General features: G+C 43.8%; 1 protein-coding gene across 1 annotated transcript in view; it reads right to left on the minus strand.

Moving 5' to 3' along the window:
- LOC144953340 (uncharacterized) overlaps positions 1-24,508 on the minus strand; it is a gene marked incomplete at its 5' end in the record, with an annotated part of 276,268 nt that overhangs the window by 85,788 nt on the left and 165,972 nt on the right. The window contains 5 exon segments of the mRNA XM_078883903.1: positions 721-1,402; positions 5,179-5,910; positions 11,821-12,649; positions 16,867-17,292; positions 22,910-23,671. Coding sequence (XP_078740029.1) covers positions 721-1,402; positions 5,179-5,910; positions 11,821-12,649; positions 16,867-17,292; positions 22,910-23,671 — 3,431 coding nt within the window.

Here is a 24,508-nt window from a genome sequence, read left to right on the forward strand (position 1 = left end):
GACAAACATTTGTTAAAAATACGTTTTTATTCATCTGCAATCATTTTTACGTCAAAACTCGAAGGGAATATTTATTACGTCCTATTTTCACACATTTCCAGTACAATGCAAACTATTTCCGTTCCAGGAATACCAAAGCGTTAAAGTATCACTCCCCATGATTTCCTTATTAGTTCACCACATTTGTTCACTGTGCGTCTATGTTGAAGTCAAGGCCATATATCCAACGAACGCGTCATCAATATACATCCTGAAATCGTCTATCTAAAGTCGATTAATAGCAATCAAAAAAAGCTATATACTTGGAAAAAACGTTTAAAATGTTGAGTAAAGATGTACCTACAGACGCATTCCAACTTTAGCTCAACAGGGACACTTAACGACTACAATTGAACCCTCTCACAACCAGTGCTCATCACACCACTTCGGCACGTAATCCGATAACATTACAAACCACCACTATGCACGTAATTAAACTAAAATGGTAAAAATTACACACAAAAGTACTCGATACGGATTAAAAGGTATAGCCACATGACATAATATTTTGTCAGTCACCCTGAGCTCTCTGGTTGACTCTCGAGCCACTCCATTACATCCAGCCATCTCTCGGGATCCAACTGCATGGGATCGAAGGTGGAAACTTCTTCAAGGCTCATTGCAGCACCTTGAATTTCAGCTTTTGATTTCAGTTTCCTATCGTTGTGGACCTTCTGATGCCTTTTAAGAGTTGACGACTGTGAAAATGCCTTCCCACAGACAGGGCACAAGAATGGCTTCTCGCCCGTGTGTGTTTTCTTATGATTTTGAAGAGTTGATGAGCGTGCAAATGTCTTCCCACACACAGAGCACAGGAATGGCTTCTCGCCCGTGTGTATTCTCTGATGGTCTTGAAGAGTTGACGATTGTGCAAATGCCTTCCCACACACAGGGCATAGGAATGGCTTCTCGCCCGTGTGTGTTCTCTGATGTTCTTGAAGAGTTACCGAGTGTGCAAATGCCTTCCCACACACAGTGCACAGGAATGGCTTCTCGCTCGTGTGTGTTTTCTGATGGTGTTGAAGAGTTGACGAGTGTGCAAATGCCTTCCCACACACAGGGCACAGGAATGGCTTCTCGCCCGTGTGTGTTCTCTGATGGTCTTGAAGAGTTGACGAGTGTGCAAATGCCTTCCCACACACAGTGCACAGGAATGGCTTCTCGCTCGTGTGTGTTTTCTGATGGTGTTGAAGAGTTGACGAGTGTGCAAATGCCTTCCCACACACAGAGCACTGGAATGACTTCTCGCCCGTGTGTGTTCTCTCATGAGTTTGAAGAGTTGACAATTGTGCAAATGCCTTCCCACACACAGAGCACAGGAATGGCTTCTCGCCCGTGTGTGTTCTCTGGTGTCTCTGAAGATGTGATGGCCGTGAAAAGGACTTCTCACACACAGAGCAATTGAATGGCTTCTTGCCTCCGTGTGCGTGGGGCTGTGGAGAGCCTCTCTGCTCCATGTGAGCGTAGTAAAAGCAGCGGTGTTATCTAGTCAAATGTACGCTATCGGCCGCAATGATGTTTAGCGTTTTAGAGTTTTGGATTTTGTTAACTGCTAAAACAAGAACGACACTCGCGTCTAACCGAGACGCAAAAAAATACCGCTAATTTGACGACGAACACGTTTAAGAGTTTATCCGCGAAAATAGACACTTACTTGGAGATTCACGGTATATCGATGTCTGGAACCCGTCTGAAGATGTCGCCACGAACTCTCCCGACGCAAAGTCGCCTAACTGTCGTTATCTTGTGGTTGAAGGGCGATCAGCAGAGCGACGAGTCGTGCGTCCAACCTCATCAAGTTCTCTCTCGAAATGGCATTGAGCTCTGCTTCTGAGCCGCCTTATAACTCCCCCCCTAGGATCCATTCCTTTGTCTTTCAGGATATTTGCATTCGATTGTTAATTTTGGAACGTACAATCCGCATGTATATTAACATACCGAAGGGTAATGTGCCCATTGTGCTTCATGATGAGCGCTGGAAAAGTTCCCCATGCCATCCATTGTCCTCGATTATAATCCCATACCTCCATTTACGTGATTATACACTGTAACAATTAATAGTATTTTACGGAGTTATAATGGATAGGTTGTAGTTCATAGTTTATAATATTATAAACTCTTTGGTTATTTAATTAAAAGTCACATAGGCATAAAATAAATCACGACGTTTCGGGCACAACACAAGCGTCCGTCATGTTGGAAAGCATGGTCTGCTGCTGAGGCAGACTGTTTTACAACGTTTGAAATGGGTGTAGACCTCGGGTCATAAAAAAGTGGCCGGGGCTAGTGATGTTCACGTGAGAAATTAGCATGTAACTTTAGAAAATGAAGAGAGCGGCCTTCTCGACGAGGGAGTGAAACCCAATCGGTAATATTCTTTTACAGCGTTACAATGGATAGGTTGTAGTTCATAGGTTATCTTATGTTTCACTATGATAGAGCTTAACATGTGAGAGTATACAATATCATAGTTGATCAAACGCGACAATCAAGGGCGTCAATCGGGTAAGTTTGATCAGAGGCTTTAATCAAATGCGTCATCCCATCACGGAACACCACCTCCCTGTGTATATAACTTCAATAGAAGCAACTACAGCAGCAACAACAGCAGCAACAACACATTTCGAGGGCAACGCAGCTACTTCTGATTCTGCTGCTTCCGCTGCCCGGCTATTTGTAGCCGGGCACTGCTCTCGCGGGACCGCACACGTCTTTGGAAATGATTGCGATGATCACGTCTGAACTGATAATTAAGTGACTTAAGATTACTTTGTTTAACCATACCTTTATGTAGGTTAGCGTCATCATGACTCATCGAATACTACTCATGAATGAACTCACACTGTTTGATGACAGAAATTGTAATCATTTTGGCTGCCCGTGTAGGACAAGTCACCTTCCTTGTCTAGACGCATTCTAAACACAACACTGACCTTTAATATGTTGCTAAAATAACGTCTACACCCTATTCAACATGAAGCCACATCACGCCCAGAGGGAGGAGACCACGAGGGAGACGGCCTCAACTTGAAGAGAAAGTTGACAAACTCACGGATGCCATCACCCAGCTGCTACAACGCCTGTCGGATGAGACGTTGCGTCCCGCGGCACCAACCAGGCGAGGAAAGGAAGAGCTGAGCCCGAATTGGAAGCCGCCACCTGAACATCAACAGCAGTCGATAGCGTGATTCTAATAGGACCACGTTGTTATTATAATAATTTTAATGCGATTAAAACCGCGCACCTCCCAGGTTGCATTCGCGACTCCCGATGTGCATCTACATATAACATACATTCTAGCTCAGTGTAATTCTAATACGACCATAGTGTTATTCTAATCATTTTAATCCGATCCTAATCCCCCAGTTCGCATATCCGACCCCCGGTTCGCAAGTCCAACGGACATACATATTACATACATACGACCATAGTATGTATGTATGCATACATATGTGCAGTGTGATTCTATTACGATCACATTGTGATTATAATACTTCTAATGATATTCTAATATTGATTTGAAGCTTTCGTGACTGCAGGAATTAATACTGGTTGGTTCTTTCGGTAAAGTCACGTAGGTGGAAATAAAATAAATCACGGTTCGGACGAAACACAAGCGCCCGTCTTCAGGTGAGAATCGCGATATCCGCGATGTCTGCTGCGAGCAGCACGATGTCTGCTGCAGACATCGTTTCGGGCGCTTGTGTTGCGTCCGAAACGTCGTTATTTATTTTGTTTTACTTCTTCCTACGTGACTTTACCGAAAAAACCAAAGAGTATAGATATTCTAATACTGTCCCTCCGTTTACGGTCTTATAAATTATATAAAAAAAACTAGTTTACATTCGTTTAATGTTTAATGTTATCTTTAAATCGTTACAGTTTACATGTTTTAGAGTACAAGTGATCTCCAGTATACTTCGGAATTAGGAAAAGGAACGTTGCTAAACTATTTATAACGGGGACCTTTCCCCTCTAGGAACACATGTTGATGGTGGAGACATCCAAGACGTTGCCGGTTAAGGTCAGACTTGTGTTGCTGTACACTATACATACATATTAGCGATTCTTATACGACCACACTGTGATTCTAATGCTTCTAATGATATTATAATACCTACTAATACACTAGTTTATAATCGTTTAATCGTTGGTGTTATCGTTTATAGTATTACAGTCTACATGTTATCGAGAACAGTTTATCCCCGACATACTTCGGGATTAGTGACTGGTACGTTGATGAACGATTAACTACGGGGACCTTTCCCCTCAAGGAACACGTGTTAATCGGGTAAAATAAAGAACGGACAAACATTTGTTAAAAATACGTTTTTATTCATCTGCAATCATTTTGACGTCAAAACTCGAAGGGAATATTTATTATGTCCTATGTTCACACATTTCCAGTACAATGCAAACCATTTCCGTTCCAGGAATACCAAAGCGTTGAAGTTTCATTCCCCATGATTTCCTTATTAGTTCACCACATGTGTTCACTGTGCGTCTATGTTGAAGTCAAGGCCATATATCCAACGAACGCGTCATCAATGTTCATCCTGAAAACCGGCTATCTAAAGTCGATTAATACCAATCAAAAAAGCTATATACTTGAAAAAAAAACCCGTTTAAAATGTTGAGTAAAGATGTACCTACAGACGCATTCCAACTTTAGCTCAACAGGAACACTTAACGACTACAATTGAACCCTCTCACAACCAGTGCTCATCACACCACTTCGGCAAGTAATCCGATAACATTACAAACCACCACTGTGCACGGAATTAAACTCACAAAAACTGTAGAACTAAAATGGTCAAAATTATACACAAAAGTACTCGATACGGATTAAAAGGTATAACCACGTGACAATATTTTTCAGTCACCCCGAGCTCTTTGGTTGACTCTCGAGCCACTCCATTACATCCAGCCATCTCTCGGGATCCAACTGCATGGGATCGAAGGTGGAAACTTCTTCAGGACTCATTGCAGCACCTTGAATTTCAGCTTTTGATTTCAGTTTCCTATCATTGTGGACCTTCTGATGCCTGTTGATGTGTTACTTGTGTGCAAATGTCTTCCCACACACAGAGCACAGGAACGGCTTCTCGACTGTGTGTGTTCTCTGATGAATCTGAAGATGTGATGACCTTGCAAATTTCTTCCCACACACAGGGCACAGGAATGGCTTTTCGCCCGTGTGTGTTCTCTGATGACTCTGAAGATGTGATGAGTTTGCAAATTTCTTCCCACACACAGAGCACAGGAATGGCTTCTCGCCCGTGTGTGCTCTCTGATGAATCTGAAGATTTGATGAGTTTGCAAATTTCTTCCCACACACAGGGCACAGGAATGGCTTCTCGCCCGTGTGTGTTCTCTGATGACTCTGAAGATGTGATGAGTTTGCAAATTTCTTCCCACACACAGAGCACAGGAATGGCTTCTCGCCCGTGTGTGCTCTCTGATGAATCTGAAGATGTGATGAGTTTGCAAATTTCTTCCCACACACAGAGCACAGGAATGGCTTCTCGCCCGTGTGTGTTCTCTGGTGTCTCTGAAGATGTGATGACTGTGCAAATGCCTTCCCACACACAGGGCTCAGGAATGGCTTCTCTCCCGTGTGTGTTCTCTGATGGTCTTGAAGAGTTGCCGAGTGTGCAAATGCCTTCCCACACACAGAACACAGGAATGGCTTCTCACCCGTGTGTGTTCTCTGATGACTCTGAAGATGTGATGACTTTGCAAATGTCTTCCCACACACAGGGCACAGGAATGGCTTCTCGCCCGTGTGTGTTCTCTGGTGTATCTGAAGATGTGATGGTCGTGAAAAGGACTTCCCACACACAGAGCAATTGAATGGCTTCTTGTCTCCGTGTGCGTGGGGCTTTGGAGAGCGTCTCTGCTCCATGTGAGCGTAGTATCAGCAGCTGTGTTATCGAGTCAAAAGTACGCTATCGGCCGCAAGGATGTTTAGCGTTGAGTTTTAGATTTTGTTAACTGCTAAAACAAGAACGACACTCTAACCGAGATGCAAAAAAATCTCGCTAATGTGACGGCGAACACGTTTAAGAGTTTAATCGCGAAAATAGACACTTACTTGGAGATTCACGGTATATCGATGTCTGGAACCCGTCTGAAGATGTCGCCACGAACTTCTCGACGCAAAGTCGCCTCACTGTCGACACAGCAATTGTGCTCGCCAGGCTGCGTTGTCTCGCGGTTGAAGGGCGATCAGCAGATCGACGAGTCGAGCGTCCAACCTCATCAAGTTCCCTCTCGAAATGGCATCGAGCTCTGCTTCTGAGCCGCCTTATAACTCCCCCCCTAGGATCCAATGTTTTGTCTTTCAGGATATTTGCATTCGATTGTTAATTTTGGAAGGTACAATCCGCATGTCTATTAACATACCGAAGGGTAATGTGCCCATTGTGCTTCATGCATGAATATGTAAGTGCATCTCAGTGTGTAATTGTGCGCTTATTTTGAATAAATGGAAAAACTTTGTCCTCGATTTAAAGTGAATGCAGAGAAATTAGCATGTAACTTTAGAAAAGGAAGAGAGCGGCCTTCTCGACGAGGGAGTGAAACCCGATAGGTAATATTCTTTTACAGCGTTACAATGGATAGGTTGTAGTTCATAGGTTATAATATTATTATGTTTCACTATGATAGAGCTTAACATGTGAGAGTCTACAATATCAGAGTTGATCAAATGCGACGATCATGGCGGGTTCAGGTACAGGTCATAGAGGTGGGAGATGTAAAATTGGAATGCGGTTCACATATCCGACCCCCGGTTCGATTGAACAGATAATTTACGTACATATCTGTATGTCCCCCAAGTTACTCCGCCCATGGTGGGGTCAGGTAGAGGTCATAGAGGTTGGTGCTGTAAAGACAGTGCATCAACTAAGGGACAAGTGGTGACAACAAGATAGAGAGAGAGTTCGAGAAGGGAATGCGAGACCAAGTGTGGGCGTAGGTTCACGCCGAGAATGAGAGAGGGGGAGGAACGAGGTTCGGGGCTGTGTAGTCATTACAATTGCAATGATCACGGGCTTATATTGAGTTTGTGCGTTTATTGAAACATATGCAGATATTGTATATTGCTATTGGATGTCATTGAGATGGAACATAAATGGAGCTGTGGGGGCCGTTGGCCCCCGGGGTCTCTCCCGCCATCATCCCCTATTCCGTTTATGTTACCCCACCTCCCTAATACCCGCTAGGGTTTCGCCGGCCTTCGAACGCGACGCTCCTACCCATACGGCTTCACGCAGCGCTCCCACGCTGCAAGCATACGTGCGCACGGCATCATCAAACAAACGCCATACTCCCCCTCTTTACGCCGCTACGTAAAGCTCTCGCACGCTGCGAGCGTGCGCCCGTCTACAGCCCTGTGCGGCACTCGCCACCACGTCGAATAACCACGTTACCAATGCGCACCCGTATCCGACACACAGCTCCCCGCGGCACCCACTCACCACGGAGCACTCACGTTGTGATCGCACACCTGTATCATATACGTAGTGAACACACGCGCACCGCTCTGCGCAGCGCTCCCCCGAGGCGAGCCGCAGCACTACAGAACCACTGCGTACACACGCTTCCCCACGCGCTCAGCTCCGCGCAGCGCTCACTCACGTGGCGAACCACTGTGTGCACCCGCGCCCCCACACGCTCACGCTGCACGACAAGATCACGCGAGACCACGCTTCGCTATTAATGATTTATTATCTGCTACCTGGTAATTTAATGTTATGTCAGTATGAGTCGACGAGGCTGGCCTATCCTACTTCCCCTGGACCTATTCCCTATTTATCGGCTTACGATACCCTGTCACCTTGCTACTCACGGGTCGAAGTATTCGGTCGTCCTGTGGCTTTTCCTCTATGCCGTCGGGGCACGTCGCGCGGACGTCCGGAGGCAGAGCTGGAGCTGCGTCTGGTCGCCTGGCGCAGGAGTAAGAGCGCGATTTCCCCTTTGCGCTCCCCATTTATCCTCCCTACCTCAAAGGGAATGCGGCTCTGGACAATAGGCTCGCGACCCTCTGGCACGCGCACCGCGGTTCAGGGCGCTTTTGATATGCTACTTAATGCTCAACCTGCGCGGCGCAAATTCCAATCAATCCCTTTCTCACGCAGGCCCCACCATTATCGCAGTTTATGCGGCGGCGTCCGTCACAAAGGTGCGCCGTGGGAGTTTGTGCACGGCTCCCCGCGTGACCCCGCTCTCCCGATTAGTCATACTAACAGCCTTATCCTTTAACTTCCCTAACAATGGTGCCTGCGTGCCCGAGCGTAATTATGCCGTCCCTCTGCTCCCTGTGCGGGGGTGCCTGATTATGCAATTCAGATGCGCTGCGTGTTTTCTAATGATGCTCCTCCATCACAATGCTTATTCCCTCTGCCTGCCCCATCGATACTTGCGTGTGTGGGGTGTGTGGGATGCGTTTCACCCGCGGTGGCCGAGTGGCCCCTCGCTGCGACCTTGCAATCTTAAGGCCGGTCGCAGCGCCGCGGTGCAAAGTAGCGTCGGGGGAGGTCGTCCAATTCCCTAGGTTGCCGGAAACCGTGAAAGTTTAATCCCGATAAGGGCTTCTCGGATAAAAACCGGTCGGCCAGGTGACCTCCCCTCGGAGCTCTATGGGGGGGGGGGGGGAATGCGTGCGGGTGTGTTCATGTGAGGTGAGGTGAGGGGGACGCGGGGTCGGCTCCGTCGCTTGGTGGTGGCGAGGTCGGAGATGGGGCGCCTGCTGAACTCTTTGGTTATTTAATTAAAAGTCACATAGGCATAAAATAAATCACGACGTTTCGGGCACAACACAAGCGTCCGTCATGTTGGAAAGCATGGTCTGCTGCTGAGGCAAACTGTTTTACAACGTTTGAAATGGGTGTAGACCTCGGGTCATAAAAAAGTGGCCGGGGCTAGTGATGTTCACGTGAGAAATTAGCATGTAACTTTAGAAAATGAAGAGAGCGGCCTTCTCGACGAGGGAGTGAAACCCAATAGGTAATATTCTTTTACAGCGTTACAATGGATAGGTTGTAGTTCATAGGTTATATTATGTTTCACTATGATAGAGCTTAACATGTGAGAGTATACAATATCATAGTTGATCAAACGCGACAATCAAGGGCGTCAATCGGGTAAGTTTGATCAGAGGCTTTAATCAAATGCGTCATCCCATCACGGAACACCACCTCCCTGTGTATATAACTTCAATAGAAGCAACTACAGCAGCAACAACAGCAGCAACAACACATTTCGAGGGCAACGCAGCTACTTCTGATTCTGCTGCTTCCGCTGCCCGGCTATTTGTAGCCGGGCACTGCTCTCGCGGGACCGCACACGTCTTTGGAAATGATTGCGATGATCACGTCTGAACTGATAATTAAGTGACTTAAGATTACTTTGTTTAACCATACCTTTATGTAGGTTAGCGTCATCATGACTCATCGAATACTACTCATGAATGAACTCACACTGTTTGATGACAGAAATTGTAATCATTTTGGCTGCCCGTGTAGGACAAGTCACCTTCCTTGTCTAGACGCATTCTAAACACAACACTGACCTTTAATATGTTGCTAAAATAACGTCTACACCCTATTCAACATGAAGCCACATCACGCCCAGAGGGAGGAGACCACGAGGGAGACGGCCTCAACTTGAAGAGAAAGTTGACAAACTCACGGATGCCATCACCCAGCTGCTACAACGCCTGTCGGATGAGACGTTGCGTCCCGCGGCACCAACCAGGCGAGGAAAGGAAGAGCTGAGCCCGAATTGGAAGCCGCCACCTGAACATCAACAGCAGTCGATAGCGTGATTCTAATAGGACCACGTTGTTATTATAATAATTTTAATGCGATTAAAACCGCGCACCTCCCAGGTTGCATTCGCGACTCCCGATGTGCATCTACATATAACATACATTCTAGCTCAGTGTAATTCTAATACGACCATAGTGTTATTCTAATCATTTTAATCCGATCCTAATCCCCCAGTTCGCATATCCGACCCCCGGTTCGCAAGTCCAACGGACATACATATTACATACATACGACCATAGTATGTATGTATGCATACATATGTGCAGTGTGATTCTATTACGATCACATTGTGATTATAATACTTCTAATGATATTCTAATATTGATTTGAAGCTTTCGTGACTGCAGGAATTAATACTCGTTGGTTCTTTCGGTAAAGTCACGTAGGTGGAAATAAAATAAATCACGGTTCGGACGAAACACAAGCGCCCGTCTTCAGGTGAGAATCGCGATATCCGCGATGTCTGCTGCGAGCAGCACGATGTCTGCTGCAGACATCGTTTCGGGCGCTTGTGTTGCGTCCGAAACGTCGTTATTTATTTTGTTTTACTTCTTCCTACGTGACTTTACCGAAAAAACCAAAGAGTATAGATATTCTAATACTGTCCCTCCGTTTACGGTCTTATAAATTATATAAAAAAAACTAGTTTACATTCGTTTAATGTTTAATGTTATCTTTAAATCGTTACAGTTTACATGTTTTAGAGTACAAGTGATCTCCAGTATACTTCGGAATTAGGAAAAGGAACGTTGCTAAACTATTTATAACGGGGACCTTTCCCCTCTAGGAACACATGTTGATGGTGGAGACATCCAAGACGTTGCCGGTTAAGGTCAGACTTGTGTTGCTGCTGCAGCAGTTGCTGCTGCAGTTGTTACTGTACACTATACATACATATTAGCGATTCTTATACGACCACACTGTGATTCTAATGCTTCTAATGATATTATAATACCTACTAATACACTAGTTTATAATCGTTTAATCGTTGGTGTTATCGTTTATAGTATTACAGTCTACATGTTATCGAGAACAGTTTATCCCCGACATACTTCGGGATAAGTGACTGGTACGTTGATGAACGATTAACTACGGGGACCTTTCCCCTCAAGGAACACGTGTTAATCGGGTAGACAGCCAAGATGCTGCCGGTTAAGGGCACACTTGTGTGACGGAGATCCTCCACCTGAAATTATCTTAACATATTTTTTCTAGGAACATTGTAAAATAAAGAACGGACAAACATTTGTTAAAAATACGTTTTTATTCATCTGCAATCATTTTGACGTCAAAACTCGAAGGGAATATTTATTATGTCCTATGTTCACACATTTCCAGTACAATGCAAACCATTTCCGTTCCAGGAATACCAAAGCGTTGAAGTTTCATTCCCCATGATTTCCTTATTAGTTCACCACATGTGTTCACTGTGCGTCTATGTTGAAGTCAAGGCCATATATCCAACGAACGCGTCATCAATGTTCATCCTGAAAACCGGCTATCTAAAGTCGATTAATACCAATCAAAAAAGCTATATACTTGAAAAAAAACCCGTTTAAAATGTTCAGTAAAGATGTACCTACAGACGCATTCCAACTTTAGCTCAACAGGAACACTTAACGACTACAATTGAACCCTCTCACAACCAGTGCTCATCACACCACTTCGGCAAGTAATCCGATAACATTACAAACCACCACTGTGCACGGAATTAAACTGTAAAACTAAAATGGTCAAAATTATACACAAAAGTACTCGTTACGGATTAAAAGGTATAACCACATGACAATATTTTTCAGTCACCCCGAGCTCTCTGGTTGACTCTCGAGCCACTCCATTACATCCAGCCATCTCTCGGGATCCAACTGCATGGGATCGAAGGTGGAAACTTCTTCAGGACTCATTGCAGCACCTTGAATTTCAGCTTTTGATTTCAGTTTCCTATCATTGTGGACCTTCTGATGCCTGTTGATGTGTGACTTGTGTGCAAATGTCTTCCCACACACAGAGCACAGGAACGGCTTCTCGACTGTGTGTGTTCTCTGATGAATCTGAAGATGTGATGACCTTGCAAATTTCTTCCCACACACAGGGCACAGGAATGGCTTTTCGCCCGTGTGTGTTCTCTGATGACTCTGAAGATGTGATGAGTTTGCAAATTTCTTCCCACACACAGAGCACAGGAATGGCTTCTCGCCCGTGTGTGCTCTCTGATGAATCTGAAGATTTGATGAGTTTGCAAATTTCTTCCCACACACAGGGCACAGGAATGGCTTCTCGCCCGTGTGTGTTCTCTGATGACTCTGAAGATGTGATGAGTTTGCAAATTTCTTCCCACACACAGAGCACAGGAATGGCTTCTCGCCCGTGTGTGCTCTCTGATGATTCTGAAGATGTGATGAGTTTGCAAATTTCTTCCCACACACAGAGCACAGGAATGGCTTCTCGCCCGTGTGTGTTCTCTGGTGTCTCTGAAGATGTGATGACTGTGCAAATGCCTTCCCACACACAGGGCATAGGAATGGCTTCTCTCCCGTGTGTGTTCTCTGATGGTCTTGAAGAGTTGCCGAGTGTGCAAATGCCTTCCCACACACAGAACACAGGAATGGCTTCTCACCCGTGTGTGTTCTCTGATGACTCTGAAGATGTGATGACTTTGCAAATGTCTTCCCACACACAGGGCACAGGAATGGCTTCTCGCCCGTGTGTGTTCTCTGGTGTATCTGAAGATGTGATGGCCGTGAAAAGGACTTCCCACACACAGAGCAATTGAATGGCTTCTTGTCTCCGTGTGCGTGGGGCTTTGGAGAGCGTCTCTGCTCCATGTGAGCGTAGTATCAGCAGCTGTGTTATCGAGTCAAAAGTACGCTATCGGCCGCAAGGATGTTTAGCGTTGAGTTTTAGATTTTGTTAACTGCTAAAACAAGAACGACACTCTAACCGAGATGCAAAAAAATCTCGCTAATGTGACGGCGAACACGTTTAAGAGTTTAATCGCGAAAATAGACACTTACTTGGAGATTCACGGTATATCGATGTCTGGAACCCGTCTGAAGATGTCGCCACGAACTCTCTCGACGCAAAGTCGCCTCACTGTCGACACAGCAATTGTGCTCGCCAGGCTGCGTTGTCTCGCGGTTGAAGGGCGATCAGCAGAGCGACGAGTCGAGCGTCCAACCTCATCAAGTTCCCTCTCGAAATGGCATTGAGCTCTGCTTCTGAGCTGCCTTACTCCCCCCCTAAGATCAAATCCTTTGTCTTTCAGGATATTTGCATTCGATTGTTAATTTTGGAAGGTACAATCCGCATGTCTATTAACATACCGAAGGGTAATGTGCCCATTGTGCTTCATGCATGAATATGTAAGTGCATCTCAGTGTGTAATTGTGCGCTTATTTTGAATAAATGGAAAAACTTTGTCCTCGATTTAAAGTGAATGCAGAGAAATTAGCATGTAACTTTAGAAAAGAAACCCGATGGGTAATATTCGTTTACAGCGTTACAATGGATAGGTTGTAGTTCATAGGTTATAATATTATATTTCACTATGTTAGAACTTAACATGTAAGAGTCTACAATATCAGAGTTGATCAAATGCGACGATCAAGGGCGTTAATTGGTTAAGTTTGATCAGTCTTTGATCAAAGGCGTCATCCCATCACGGAACACCACCTCCCTGCGTATATAACAGCAACAGAAGCAACTACAGCAGCAACAACAGCAGCGACAACAACAGCAGCAACATCACATTTCGAGGGCGGCGCAGCTACTTCCGATTCTGCTGCCAAGCTGTTTGTAGTCGGGACCTGCTCTTGCAGGACCCCACACGTCTTTGGAAATGATTGCGATGATCATGTCTGAGCTGAGAATTAAGTCACTCAAGATTACTTTGTTTAACCATAACTTTAGGTAGGTTAGTGTCATCGGGGCTCTGTGAATACTACTCATGAATGAAATCACACTCCTGAATAACCGACATTGTACTAATGTTGTACTAATTTTGGTTGATCTAGTAGAACAAGGCACGTGCCATGTCCAGACGAATTCTTATCAACAACAGTGTCCTTAAATATGATGCTAAAATAAATGTTAACGCTGGATTTAACGTGCACCTCTTAACCCCTCCCTCGCATTTACGACTAACGATTTGCATTTGCACGTAACATATATTAAAGTCCATTAAAATGCTAATACGACCATATTGTTATTCTAAAAATTGAATGCGATTCTTGCCCTGTACCCCCCCCCCCCCCCCACAGTTCACATATCCGACCCCCGGTTCGATTGAACAGATAATTTACATACATATCTGTATGTCCCCCAAGTTGCTCCGCCCATGGCGGGGTCAGGTAGAGGTCATAGAGGTGGGTGATGTAAAGACAGTGCATCAACTAAGGGACAAGATAGAGAGAGTTCGAGAAGGGAAGGCGAGACCAAGTGTGGGCGGAGGTTCACGTCGAGAATGAGAGAGGGGGAGGAACGAGGTTTGGGGCTGTTTTGGCTGGTTGCTGTCTCGTCGTCGTCGTTGCTATATCGTGACGCCTGGGGTCTGAAACCGCGTTAAAGGCTAAATAAAATAACCCTCTGCAGTCTGAGTCCGGAGTCATTGCAATTGTAATGATTCATTATTTCACGGGCTAATATTGGGTTTGTGCGATTATTTTACATATTCATACTGAATATTGTTATTTGATTCCATTTAGATGGAACATTCATCCATTAGTGGACAGCTTGATATTAATACCACCAAAGTGTTATTCAAATAATTTTAATCCCATCCTGATCCTGCACCTTCCGTTTCACATATCCCACCCTTGGTTCGCACGTCCATATTACATGCATACATATTACATACAGACATTACATTCATGCATATTACATACATGTTACATACTCACGAGTGTGAAGCTAAGAATTCGAATGAGATTCGAATATCACAATTCAATGTACGGTGTTCTAATCTGTAATACGAGTACACAACATTATAGTTTACTATGACACTAGTTTGTAGTGTTATTTTAAAGCGTTGAAATGTATAGCTCATAGTTTAAAGGTTATATTCTTAGAGTTTATAATGTTAGAGTATGCAATGTGAGTTTACAATTTGAGAGTTTGTGGACGTGCCCTATTCTCGTGGGACCCGACACGGATTTGGAAATAATTCGTATGATCATGTTTGAGCTGGGATGAGCGACTAATGTTTACTTTGATTAATCATAACTGTGTGTAGGTTAGTGCAACCGGGGCTTAGTGAATACTACTCATGAATGAACTCATACTTATTTCGGTAGAAATTTGAAATCGTGTTGGTAGAACAAGTCGCCTGCCTTTTCAAGACGAATTGGTATCTTCAAGTGCGTCCGTAAATATATTGCTAAAATACACAGCATAGGGAAGGTTGCCTTGTTCGGGAGATGTAGTTTGGCTAAGGCGCTGTGGCCGTGTGATGACACGGATTCTGAAACAATGGAGTTAAACACTCGCTGCTTGGCCCCGTCGACAGCAGCGAAGGCTGTCATATACCGCCCCATTTACGAGTTGGATGTATAATGTGTATAGTTGAAGGTGCTAGGTGTTGTTTTCTTCTAACAGCTACTAACGTGCGTGTGTTGTCTGTTTTTAGGATTTGGCCATTGATGTTGTTCTTTTTATTGGGCGTTTTTTTGTTGAGTTCTGTCACTTGAGTGTTGCAGTTTGTTTAAGAATTCGTCACGTGAGCGTGGTGTTTTGATTGTGGGATTTTGTTTTTGTCACAATTTTTGATTGTTATAATAATTGTAACGATTCATAATCTCATGAGTTTATGATTCTGTGCGTGTATTTATACAAATATATTCCGTCTTTTGTTATTCGATTACATATCGCAGTGAAAATCGTGATTGTAATATGACCATGTTGTAATTGTAATAATTGTATCCGATCCTTGCATGTACACAATACATACATATTAGCGATTCTTATACGACCACACTGTGATTCTAATGCTTCTAATGATATTAAAATAACTACTAATACACTAGTTTATAATCGTTTAATGTTTAGTGTTATCGTTTATAGTATTAGTTTACATGTTATAGAGTACAGTTTATCCCCGACATAAGTAGGGATTAGGGACTGGTACGTTGATGAAGGATTAACTACGGGGACCTTTCCCCTCAAGGAACACGTGTTAATCGGGTAGACAGCCAAGATGCTGCCGGTTAAGGGCACACTTGTGTGACGGAGATCCTCCACCTGAAAATCTCTTAACATGTTTTTTCTAGGAACATTATGAAATAAAGACCGTACAAACATTTGTTAAAAATACGTTTTTATTCATCTGCAATCATTTTTACGTCAAAACTCGAAGGGAATATTTATTATGTCCTATGTTCACACATTTCCAGTACAATGCAAACCATTTCCGTTCCAGGAATACCAAAGCGTTAAAATATAATTCCCCATGATTTCCTTATTAGTTAACCACATTTGTTCACTCTGCGTCTATGTTGAAGTCAAGGCCATATATCCAACGAACGCGCCATCAATGTACATTCTGAAAACCGGCTATCTAAAGCCGATTAATACCTATCAAAAAAGCTAAAATGTTGAGTAAAGATGTACCTTCAGACGCATTCCAACTTTAGCTCAACAGGAACACTTAACGACTACAATTGAACCCTCTCACAACCAGTGCTCTTCACACCACTTCGGCAAGTAATCCGATAACATTACAAACACCACTGTGCACGTCACGAAACTCTCCCAAAAACTGTAGAACTAAAATGGTCAAAATTATAACCAAAAAGTACTCTATACCGATTAAAAGGTATAACCACGTGACATAATATGTTTTCAGTCACCCCGAGCTCTCTGGTTGACTCTCGAGCCACTCCATTACATCCAGCCATCTCTCGGGATCCAACTGCATGGGATCGAAGGTGGAAACTTCTTCAGGACTCATTGCAGCACCTTGAATTTCAACTTTTGATTTCAGTTTCCTATCATTGTGAACCTTCTGATGCCTGTTCATGTTAGATGAGTGTGCAAATGCCTCCCCACACACAGGGCACAAGAATGGCTTCTCGCCCGTGTGTGTTCTCTGGTGACGCTGAAGATGTGATGAGTGTGCAAATGTCTTCCCACACACAGGGCACAGGAATGGCTTCTCGCCCGTGTGTGTTCTCTGGTGACTCTGAAGATGTGACGAGTGTGCAAATGTCTTCCCACACATAGGGCACAGGAATGGCTTCTCGCCCGTGTGTGTTCTCTGATGAGTTTGAAGAGTTGACGAGTGTGCAAATGCCTTCCCACACACAGAACACAGGAACGGCTTCTCGCCCGTGTGTGTTCTCTGGTGTCTCTGAAGATGTGATGGCCGTGAAAATGCCTTCCCACACACAGAGCAATTGAATTGCTTCTTGCCTCCGTGTGCGTGGGGCTGTGGAGAGCGTTTCTGCTCCATGTGAGCGTCGTAACAGTAGCTGTGTTATCGAGTCAAAAGTACGCTATCGGCCGCAAGGATGTTTAGCGTTGAGTTTTGGATTTTGTTAACTGCTAAAACTCTCGCGTCTAACCGAGACGCAAACAAATCCCACTAATTTGACGACGAACACGTTTAAGATTTTATCCGCGAAAATATACACTTACTTGGAGATTCACGGTAAATCGATGTCTAGAACCCGTCTGAAGATGTCGCCACGAACTCTCCCGACGCAAAGTCGCCTAACTGTCGACACAGCAATTGTGCTCGCCAGGCTGCGTTGTCTCGCGGTTGAAGGGCGATCAGCAGAGCGACGAGTCGAGCGTCCAACCTCATCAAGTTCCCTCTCGAAATGGCATTGAGCTCTGCTTCTGAGCCGCCTTATAACTCCCCCCCTAGGATCCAATCCTTTGTCTTTCAGACTATTTGCATTCGATTGTTAATTTTGGAAGGCACAATCCGCATGTCTATTAACATACCGAAGGGTAATGTGCCCATTGTGCTTCATGCATGCATATGTAATTGTGCGCTTATTTTGAATAAAAACTTTGTCCTCGATTTAAAGTGAATGCAGAGAAATTAGCATGTAACTTTAGAAAAGGAAGAGAGCGGCCTTCTCGACGAGGGAGTGAAACCCAATAGGTAATATTCTTTTTAAATCCTTTATATTAAGTTCACTTGCTTGCTTGCGCGCTTGCTTGCTTGCTTACGACCGTGCAAATCTTTCAGTCGTTATTTTACCCACTTCCCGTGATCCCATCGAGCTGACATTTTGCACACAGACTCGTTGTGCGTGACAATTTATTTTCGTGAATTTTTTTCCCCAAAATTGTACACTTTTAAGGAAAAAAATTATTATATTTAATTACCAATTGCTTAATGGTGGCAGGCAATCATCTGACCCCTAGGTGGCAGCAATCTCAAGCCATAGGACGAGAGGACTCTAGCCGCCACGCATATAAAGGATTTATAGTGAAAAACTTTGTTTGACGGGTTAATTTTTACAGCGTTACAATGGATAGGTTGTAGTTCATAGGATATAATATAATGTTTCATTATGATAGAGCTTAACATGTGAGAGTCTACAATATAAGAGTTGATCAAATGCGACGATCAAGGGCGTCAATCGGGTGAGTTTGATCAGAGGCTTTAATCAAATGCGTCATCCCATCACGGAACACCACCTCCCTGCGTATATCACAGCAACAGAAGCAACTCCAGCAGCAACAACAGCAGCGACAACAACAACAGCAACATCACATTTTCAGGGCGACGCAGCTACTTCCGATTATGCTGCCCAGCTGTTTGAAGTCAGGACCTGCTCTCGCAGGAACCCACACTTTTTTGGAAAGTATTGCGATGATCATGTCTGAGCTGAGAATTAAGTCACTCAAGATTACTTTGTTTAACCATAACTTTAGGTAGGTTAGTGTAATCGGGGCTCTGTGAATACTACTCATGAATGAAATCACACTCCTGTATGACCGACATTGTACTAATTTTGGTTGATCGAGTAGAACAAGGCATGTGCCATGCCCAGACGAATTCTTATCAACAACAGTGTCCTTAAATATGATGCTAAAATAAATGTTAACACTGGATTTAACGTGCACCTCTTAACCCCTCCCTCGCATTTACGACTAACGATTTTCATTTGCACATAACATACATTCAAGCACAGTAAAATGCTAATACGACCATATTGTTATTCTAAAATTTGTCCTGTACCCCCCACAGTTCACATATATGACCCCCGGATCGATTGAACAGATAATTTACATACATATCTGTAGAGTGCGATTTTAATACTTCTAATGAGATTTATTTTATTACGTCCCTTCTACGTGACTTTACCGAAAGAACCAAGAAGACTATGAACTATTGTTTAAATTTAGAACCATATAAACGGAGGTAAGGAATTATAATCTCATTAGAAGCATTAGAATCACAGTGTGGTCGTATTAGAATCACACTCTGCTCATATGTATGTATAGTCTCCGTGCAAGGATCGGATAAAAATGATAAAAATTACAACACACAATCGAAATGCTATATACAGTATATATACACATACAAAAATCTTAACAACCACACATGGTAACATATATACACCACATTATTTCAAATATGTATTTAAAAATATGTTTTAATTTTTTTAAAAATTTAGAATGTCGTTGTCCATGTGGGGAGATGGAGCGCAGTGGATCGTTTCGTCTAAGCTGCTTTTCGGAATCCGTGTGATAACCCAGTCACATCGCCTAACTCCAGTCAAAGCACCTTACCCAAACTACATCTCCCCAACAAGGCAGCCTTACCGCTGCTGTGTATTGTGTTTATGGGATAACAGAGGTGTGTATTATCCCATACGCCTTGCCCAAAACGACTGATTGTCCGCTTAACAGCCTAGCCCATAAACCACCATTGGTGACAGTGTTGTTTGAGAGCAGCTATTAAAGTCGTTTAGGCAAACGAGGTGGTGGCTGGCCAAACCATGCCTCGCTGTTTGTCTCCGGAGTGATGACGGATTGGTGCCGCGGGACGCAGCATCTCATCCGACAAGCGTTGCAGCAGCTGGGTGATGGCATCCGTGAATTTGTCAACTTTCTCGTCAAGTTGAGGCCGTCTCCCTCGTGGTCTCCTCCCTCTGCGCGTGCTGTGGGTTGCTCATGGCCGAGGTGGAACTGCATGTTGAATCGGGTGTAGACGTTATTTTAGCAACATTTAAGTACAGTATTGTGTTTAGAATGCGTCTCGACAAGAAAGGTGACTTGTTGGATCAGAGTTTTTCATCAAAGGCGTTATCCCATCACGGGACATCAACATGCTGCGTATATAACAGTAACAGAAGCAACTACAGCAGCTACGAAACCGTTCGATGGCAAAGCAGCGACTTCTGCTTCTGCTCAAACTGCTGCCCGAATCTTTGTGGCCGGCCCTGCTCTCGTGGGACCCCACACGTTCATGGAAATAATAGAGATGATCCTGAGCTGAGATTTAAGCGACTTAAGTTGACTTTGTTTAAACATAACTTAGTGTAGGTTCGTGCCATCGGTGTTTAGCGAATACTGCTGAAGAATTAGCTCACACTCATTTATGACGTAATTTGGTATAATTTTGGTTGTCTACGAATTCTTATCATATACAGTGTACTTAACTATATAGCTAAAATAACGTCAACACTCGAATAAACTTGCAGGTCTTCGCCCTCATATTGTTACTTCGTAGATGCTCGAGCTAATATATATTGGGTTTGTGCGATTATTTTACATATTCATACTGAATATTGTTATTTGATTCCATTTAGATGGAACATTCATCCATTAGTGGACAGCTTGATATTAATACCACCAAAGTGTTATTCAAATAATTTTAATCCCATCCTGATCCTGCACCTTCCGTTTCACATATCCCACCCTTGGTTCGCACGTCCATATTACATGCATACATATTACATACAGACATTACATTCATGCATATTACATACATGTTACATACTCACGAGTGTGAAGCTAAGAATTCGAATGAGATTCGAATATCACAATTCAATGTACGGTGTTCTAATCTGTAATACGAGTACACAACATTATAGTTTACTATGACACTAGTTTGTAGTGTTATTTTAAAGCGTTGAAATGTATAGCTCATAGTTTAAAGGTTATATTCTTAGAGTTTATAATGTTAGAGTATGCAATGTGAGTTTACAATTTGAGAGTTTGTGGACGTGCCCTATTCTCGTGGGACCCGACACGGATTTGGAAATAATTCGTATGATCATGTTTGAGCTGGGATGAGCGACTAATGTTTACTTTGATTAATCATAACTGTGTGTAGGTTAGTGCAACCGGGGCTTAGTGAATACTACTCATGAATGAACTCATACTTATTTCGGTAGAAATTTGAAATCGTGTTGGTAGAACAAGTCGCCTGCCTTTTCAAGACGAATTGGTATCTTCAAGTGCGTCCGTAAATATATTGCTAAAATACACAGCATAGGGAAGGTTGCCTTGTTCGGGAGATGTAGTTTGGCTAAGGCGCTGTGGCCGTGTGATGACACGGATTCTGAAACAATGGAGTTAAACACTCGCTGCTTGGCCCCGTCGACAGCAGCGAAGGCTGTCATATACCGCCCCATTTACGAGTTGGATGTATAATGTGTATAGTTGAAGGTGCTAGGTGTTGTTTTCTTCTAACAGCTACTAACGTGCGTGTGTTGTCTGTTTTTAGGATTTGGCCATTGATGTTGTTCTTTTTATTGGGCGTTTTTTTGTTGAGTTCTGTCACTTGAGTGTTGCAGTTTGTTTAAGAATTCGTCACGTGAGCGTGGTGTTTTGATTGTGGGATTTTGTTTTGTCACAATTTTTGATTGTTATAATAATTGTAACGATTCATAATCTCATGAGTTTATGATTCTGTGCGTGTATTTATACAAATATATTCCGTCTTTTGTTATTCGATTACATATCGCAGTGAAAATCGTGATTGTAATATGACCATGTTGTAATTGTAATAATTGTATCCGATCCTTGCATGTACACTATACATACATATTAGCGATTCTTATACGCCCACACTGTGATTCTAATGCTTCTAATGATATTATAATACCTACTAATACACTAGTTTATAATCGTTTAATGTTTAGTGTTATCGTTTATAGTATTAGTTTACATGTTATAGAGTACAGTTTATCCCCGACATAAGTAGGGATTAGGGACTGGTACGTTGATGAAGGATTAACTACGGGGACCTTTCCCCTCAAGGAACACGTGTTAATCGGGTAGACAGACAAGATGCTGCCGGGTAAGGGCACACTTGTGTGACGGAGATCCTCCACCTAAAAATCTCTTAACATGTTTTTTCTAGGAACATTATGAAATAAAGACCGTACAAACATTTGTTAAAAATACGTTTTTATTCATCTACAATCATTTTTACGTCAAAACTCGAAGGGAATATTTATTATGTCCTATGTTCACACATTTCCGTTCCAGGAATACCAAAGCGTTAAAATATAATTCCCCATGATTTCCTTATTAGTTAACCACATTTGTTCACTCTGCGTCTATGTTGAAGTCAAGGCCATATATCCAACGAACGCGCCATCAATGTACATTCTGAAAACCGGCTATCTAAAGCCGATTAATACCTATCAAAAAAAGCTAAAATGTTGAGTAAAGATGTACCTACAGACGCATTCCAACTTTAGCTCAACAGGAACACTTAACGACTACAATTGAACCCTCTCACAACCAGTGCTCTTCACACCACTTCGGCAAGTAATCCGATAACATTACAAACCACCACTGTGCACGTCACTAAACTCTCCCAAAAACTGTAGAACTAAAATGGTCAAAATTATAACCAAAAAGTACTCTATACCGATTAAAAGGTATAACCACGTGACATAATATGTTTTCAGTCACCCCGAGCTCTCTGGTTGACTCTCGAGCCACTCCATTACATCCAGCCATCTCTCGGGATCCAACTGCATGGGATCGAAGGTGGAAACTTCTTCAGGACTCATTGCAGCACCTTGAATTTCAACTTTTGATTTCAGTTTCCTATCATTGTGAACCTTCTGATGCCTGTTCATGGTTGATGACCGTGCAAATGCCTTCCCACACACAGGGCACAGGAATGGCGTCTCGCCCGTGTGTGTTCTCTGAGGGGTCTGAAGAGTTGACGAGTGTGCAAATGTCTTACCACACACAGGGCACAGGAATGACTTCTCGCCCGTATGTGTTTTCTGATGGCGTTGGCAGTTTGCTGAAAGTGAAAATGCCTTCCCACACACAGAACACAGGAACGGCTTCTCGCCCGTGTGTGTTCTCTGATGAGTTTGAAGAGTTGATGCCCGTGTAAAGGCCTGCCCACACACAGAGCACAGGAATGGCTTCTCGCCCGTGTGTGTTCTCTGATGAGTTTGAAGAGTTGATGCCCGTGTAAAGGCCTGCCCACACACAGAGCACAGGAATGGCTTCTCGCCCGTGTGTGTTCTCTGATGACTCTGAAGATGTGATGAGTGTGCAAATGCCTTCCCACACACAGAGCACGGGAATGGCTTCTCGCCCGTGTGTGTTCTCTGATGACTCTGAAGATGTGATGACTGTGCAAATGCCTTCCCACACACAGAGCACGGGAATGGCTTCTCGCCCGTGTGTGTTCTCTGATGAATCTGAAGATGTGATGAGTGTGCAAATGCCTTCCCACACACAGAGCACAGGAATGGCTTCTCGCCCGTGTGTGTTCTCTGGTGTCTCTGAAGATTTGATTGCCGTGAAAATGCCTTCCCGCACACAGAGCAATTGAATGGCTTCTTGCCTCCGTGTGCGTGGGGCTGTGGAGAGCGTCTCTGCTCCATGTGAGCGTCGTAACAGCAGCGGTGTTATTGAGTCAAAAGTACGCTATCGGCCGCAAGGATGTTTAGCGTTTAGTTTTAGATTTTGTTAACTGCTAAAACAAGAACGACACTCGCGTCTAACCGAGATGCAAAAAATACCGCTAATTTGACGACGAACACGTTTAAGAGTTTATCCGCGAAAATAGACACTTACTTGGAGATTCACGGTATATCGATGTCTGGAACCCGTCTGAAGATGTCGCCACGAACTCTCCCGACGCAAAGTCGCCTAACTGTCGACACAGCAATTGTGCTCGCCAGGCTGCGTTGTCTCGCGAGGTCTGGATTTGTAAGTCTCACAGTACCGGTAAGAAGCGCCGGGTGGGGGATGCCCTCCACTGGGGTACAAATTCTGTCATTATTAGTATACTATCATGCAATGTTTCTATCTGCAAGCTGTCATAACTGAAACGATCCCCGTTATTGTTCGATTGAGAAATGGAGTGACCCACACCTCTGATATCATATGTGAGGAACCCAAAAATCTGATGCATGCGTAAAACACCCACAATGGGTATACGTAAACGTAAAAACACCATCAAAATATTTTTTTATAACAAACAAATAGGTGGCCCCATAACGGATTTGTCTGTGTGTGTACATACCGACGGAGGATGCAGGGGCTAACCTGTGTGCGATCGGAACGGTGCAATTGCTGACCAATGTCACTGGATGGCGCACACGCTGACGCACACCGTAGCTGTGTCTTTGCGATGCAAGGGCATTGTGGATGGTGGAGCGCATATGGATGGTGCGTTACGAATAAAATTAAAC

Source organism: Lampetra fluviatilis, chromosome 74 (assembly GCF_964198595.1).
Source record: "Lampetra fluviatilis chromosome 74, kcLamFluv1.1, whole genome shotgun sequence".
NCBI lineage: Eukaryota > Metazoa > Chordata > Hyperoartia > Petromyzontiformes > Petromyzontidae > Lampetra > Lampetra fluviatilis.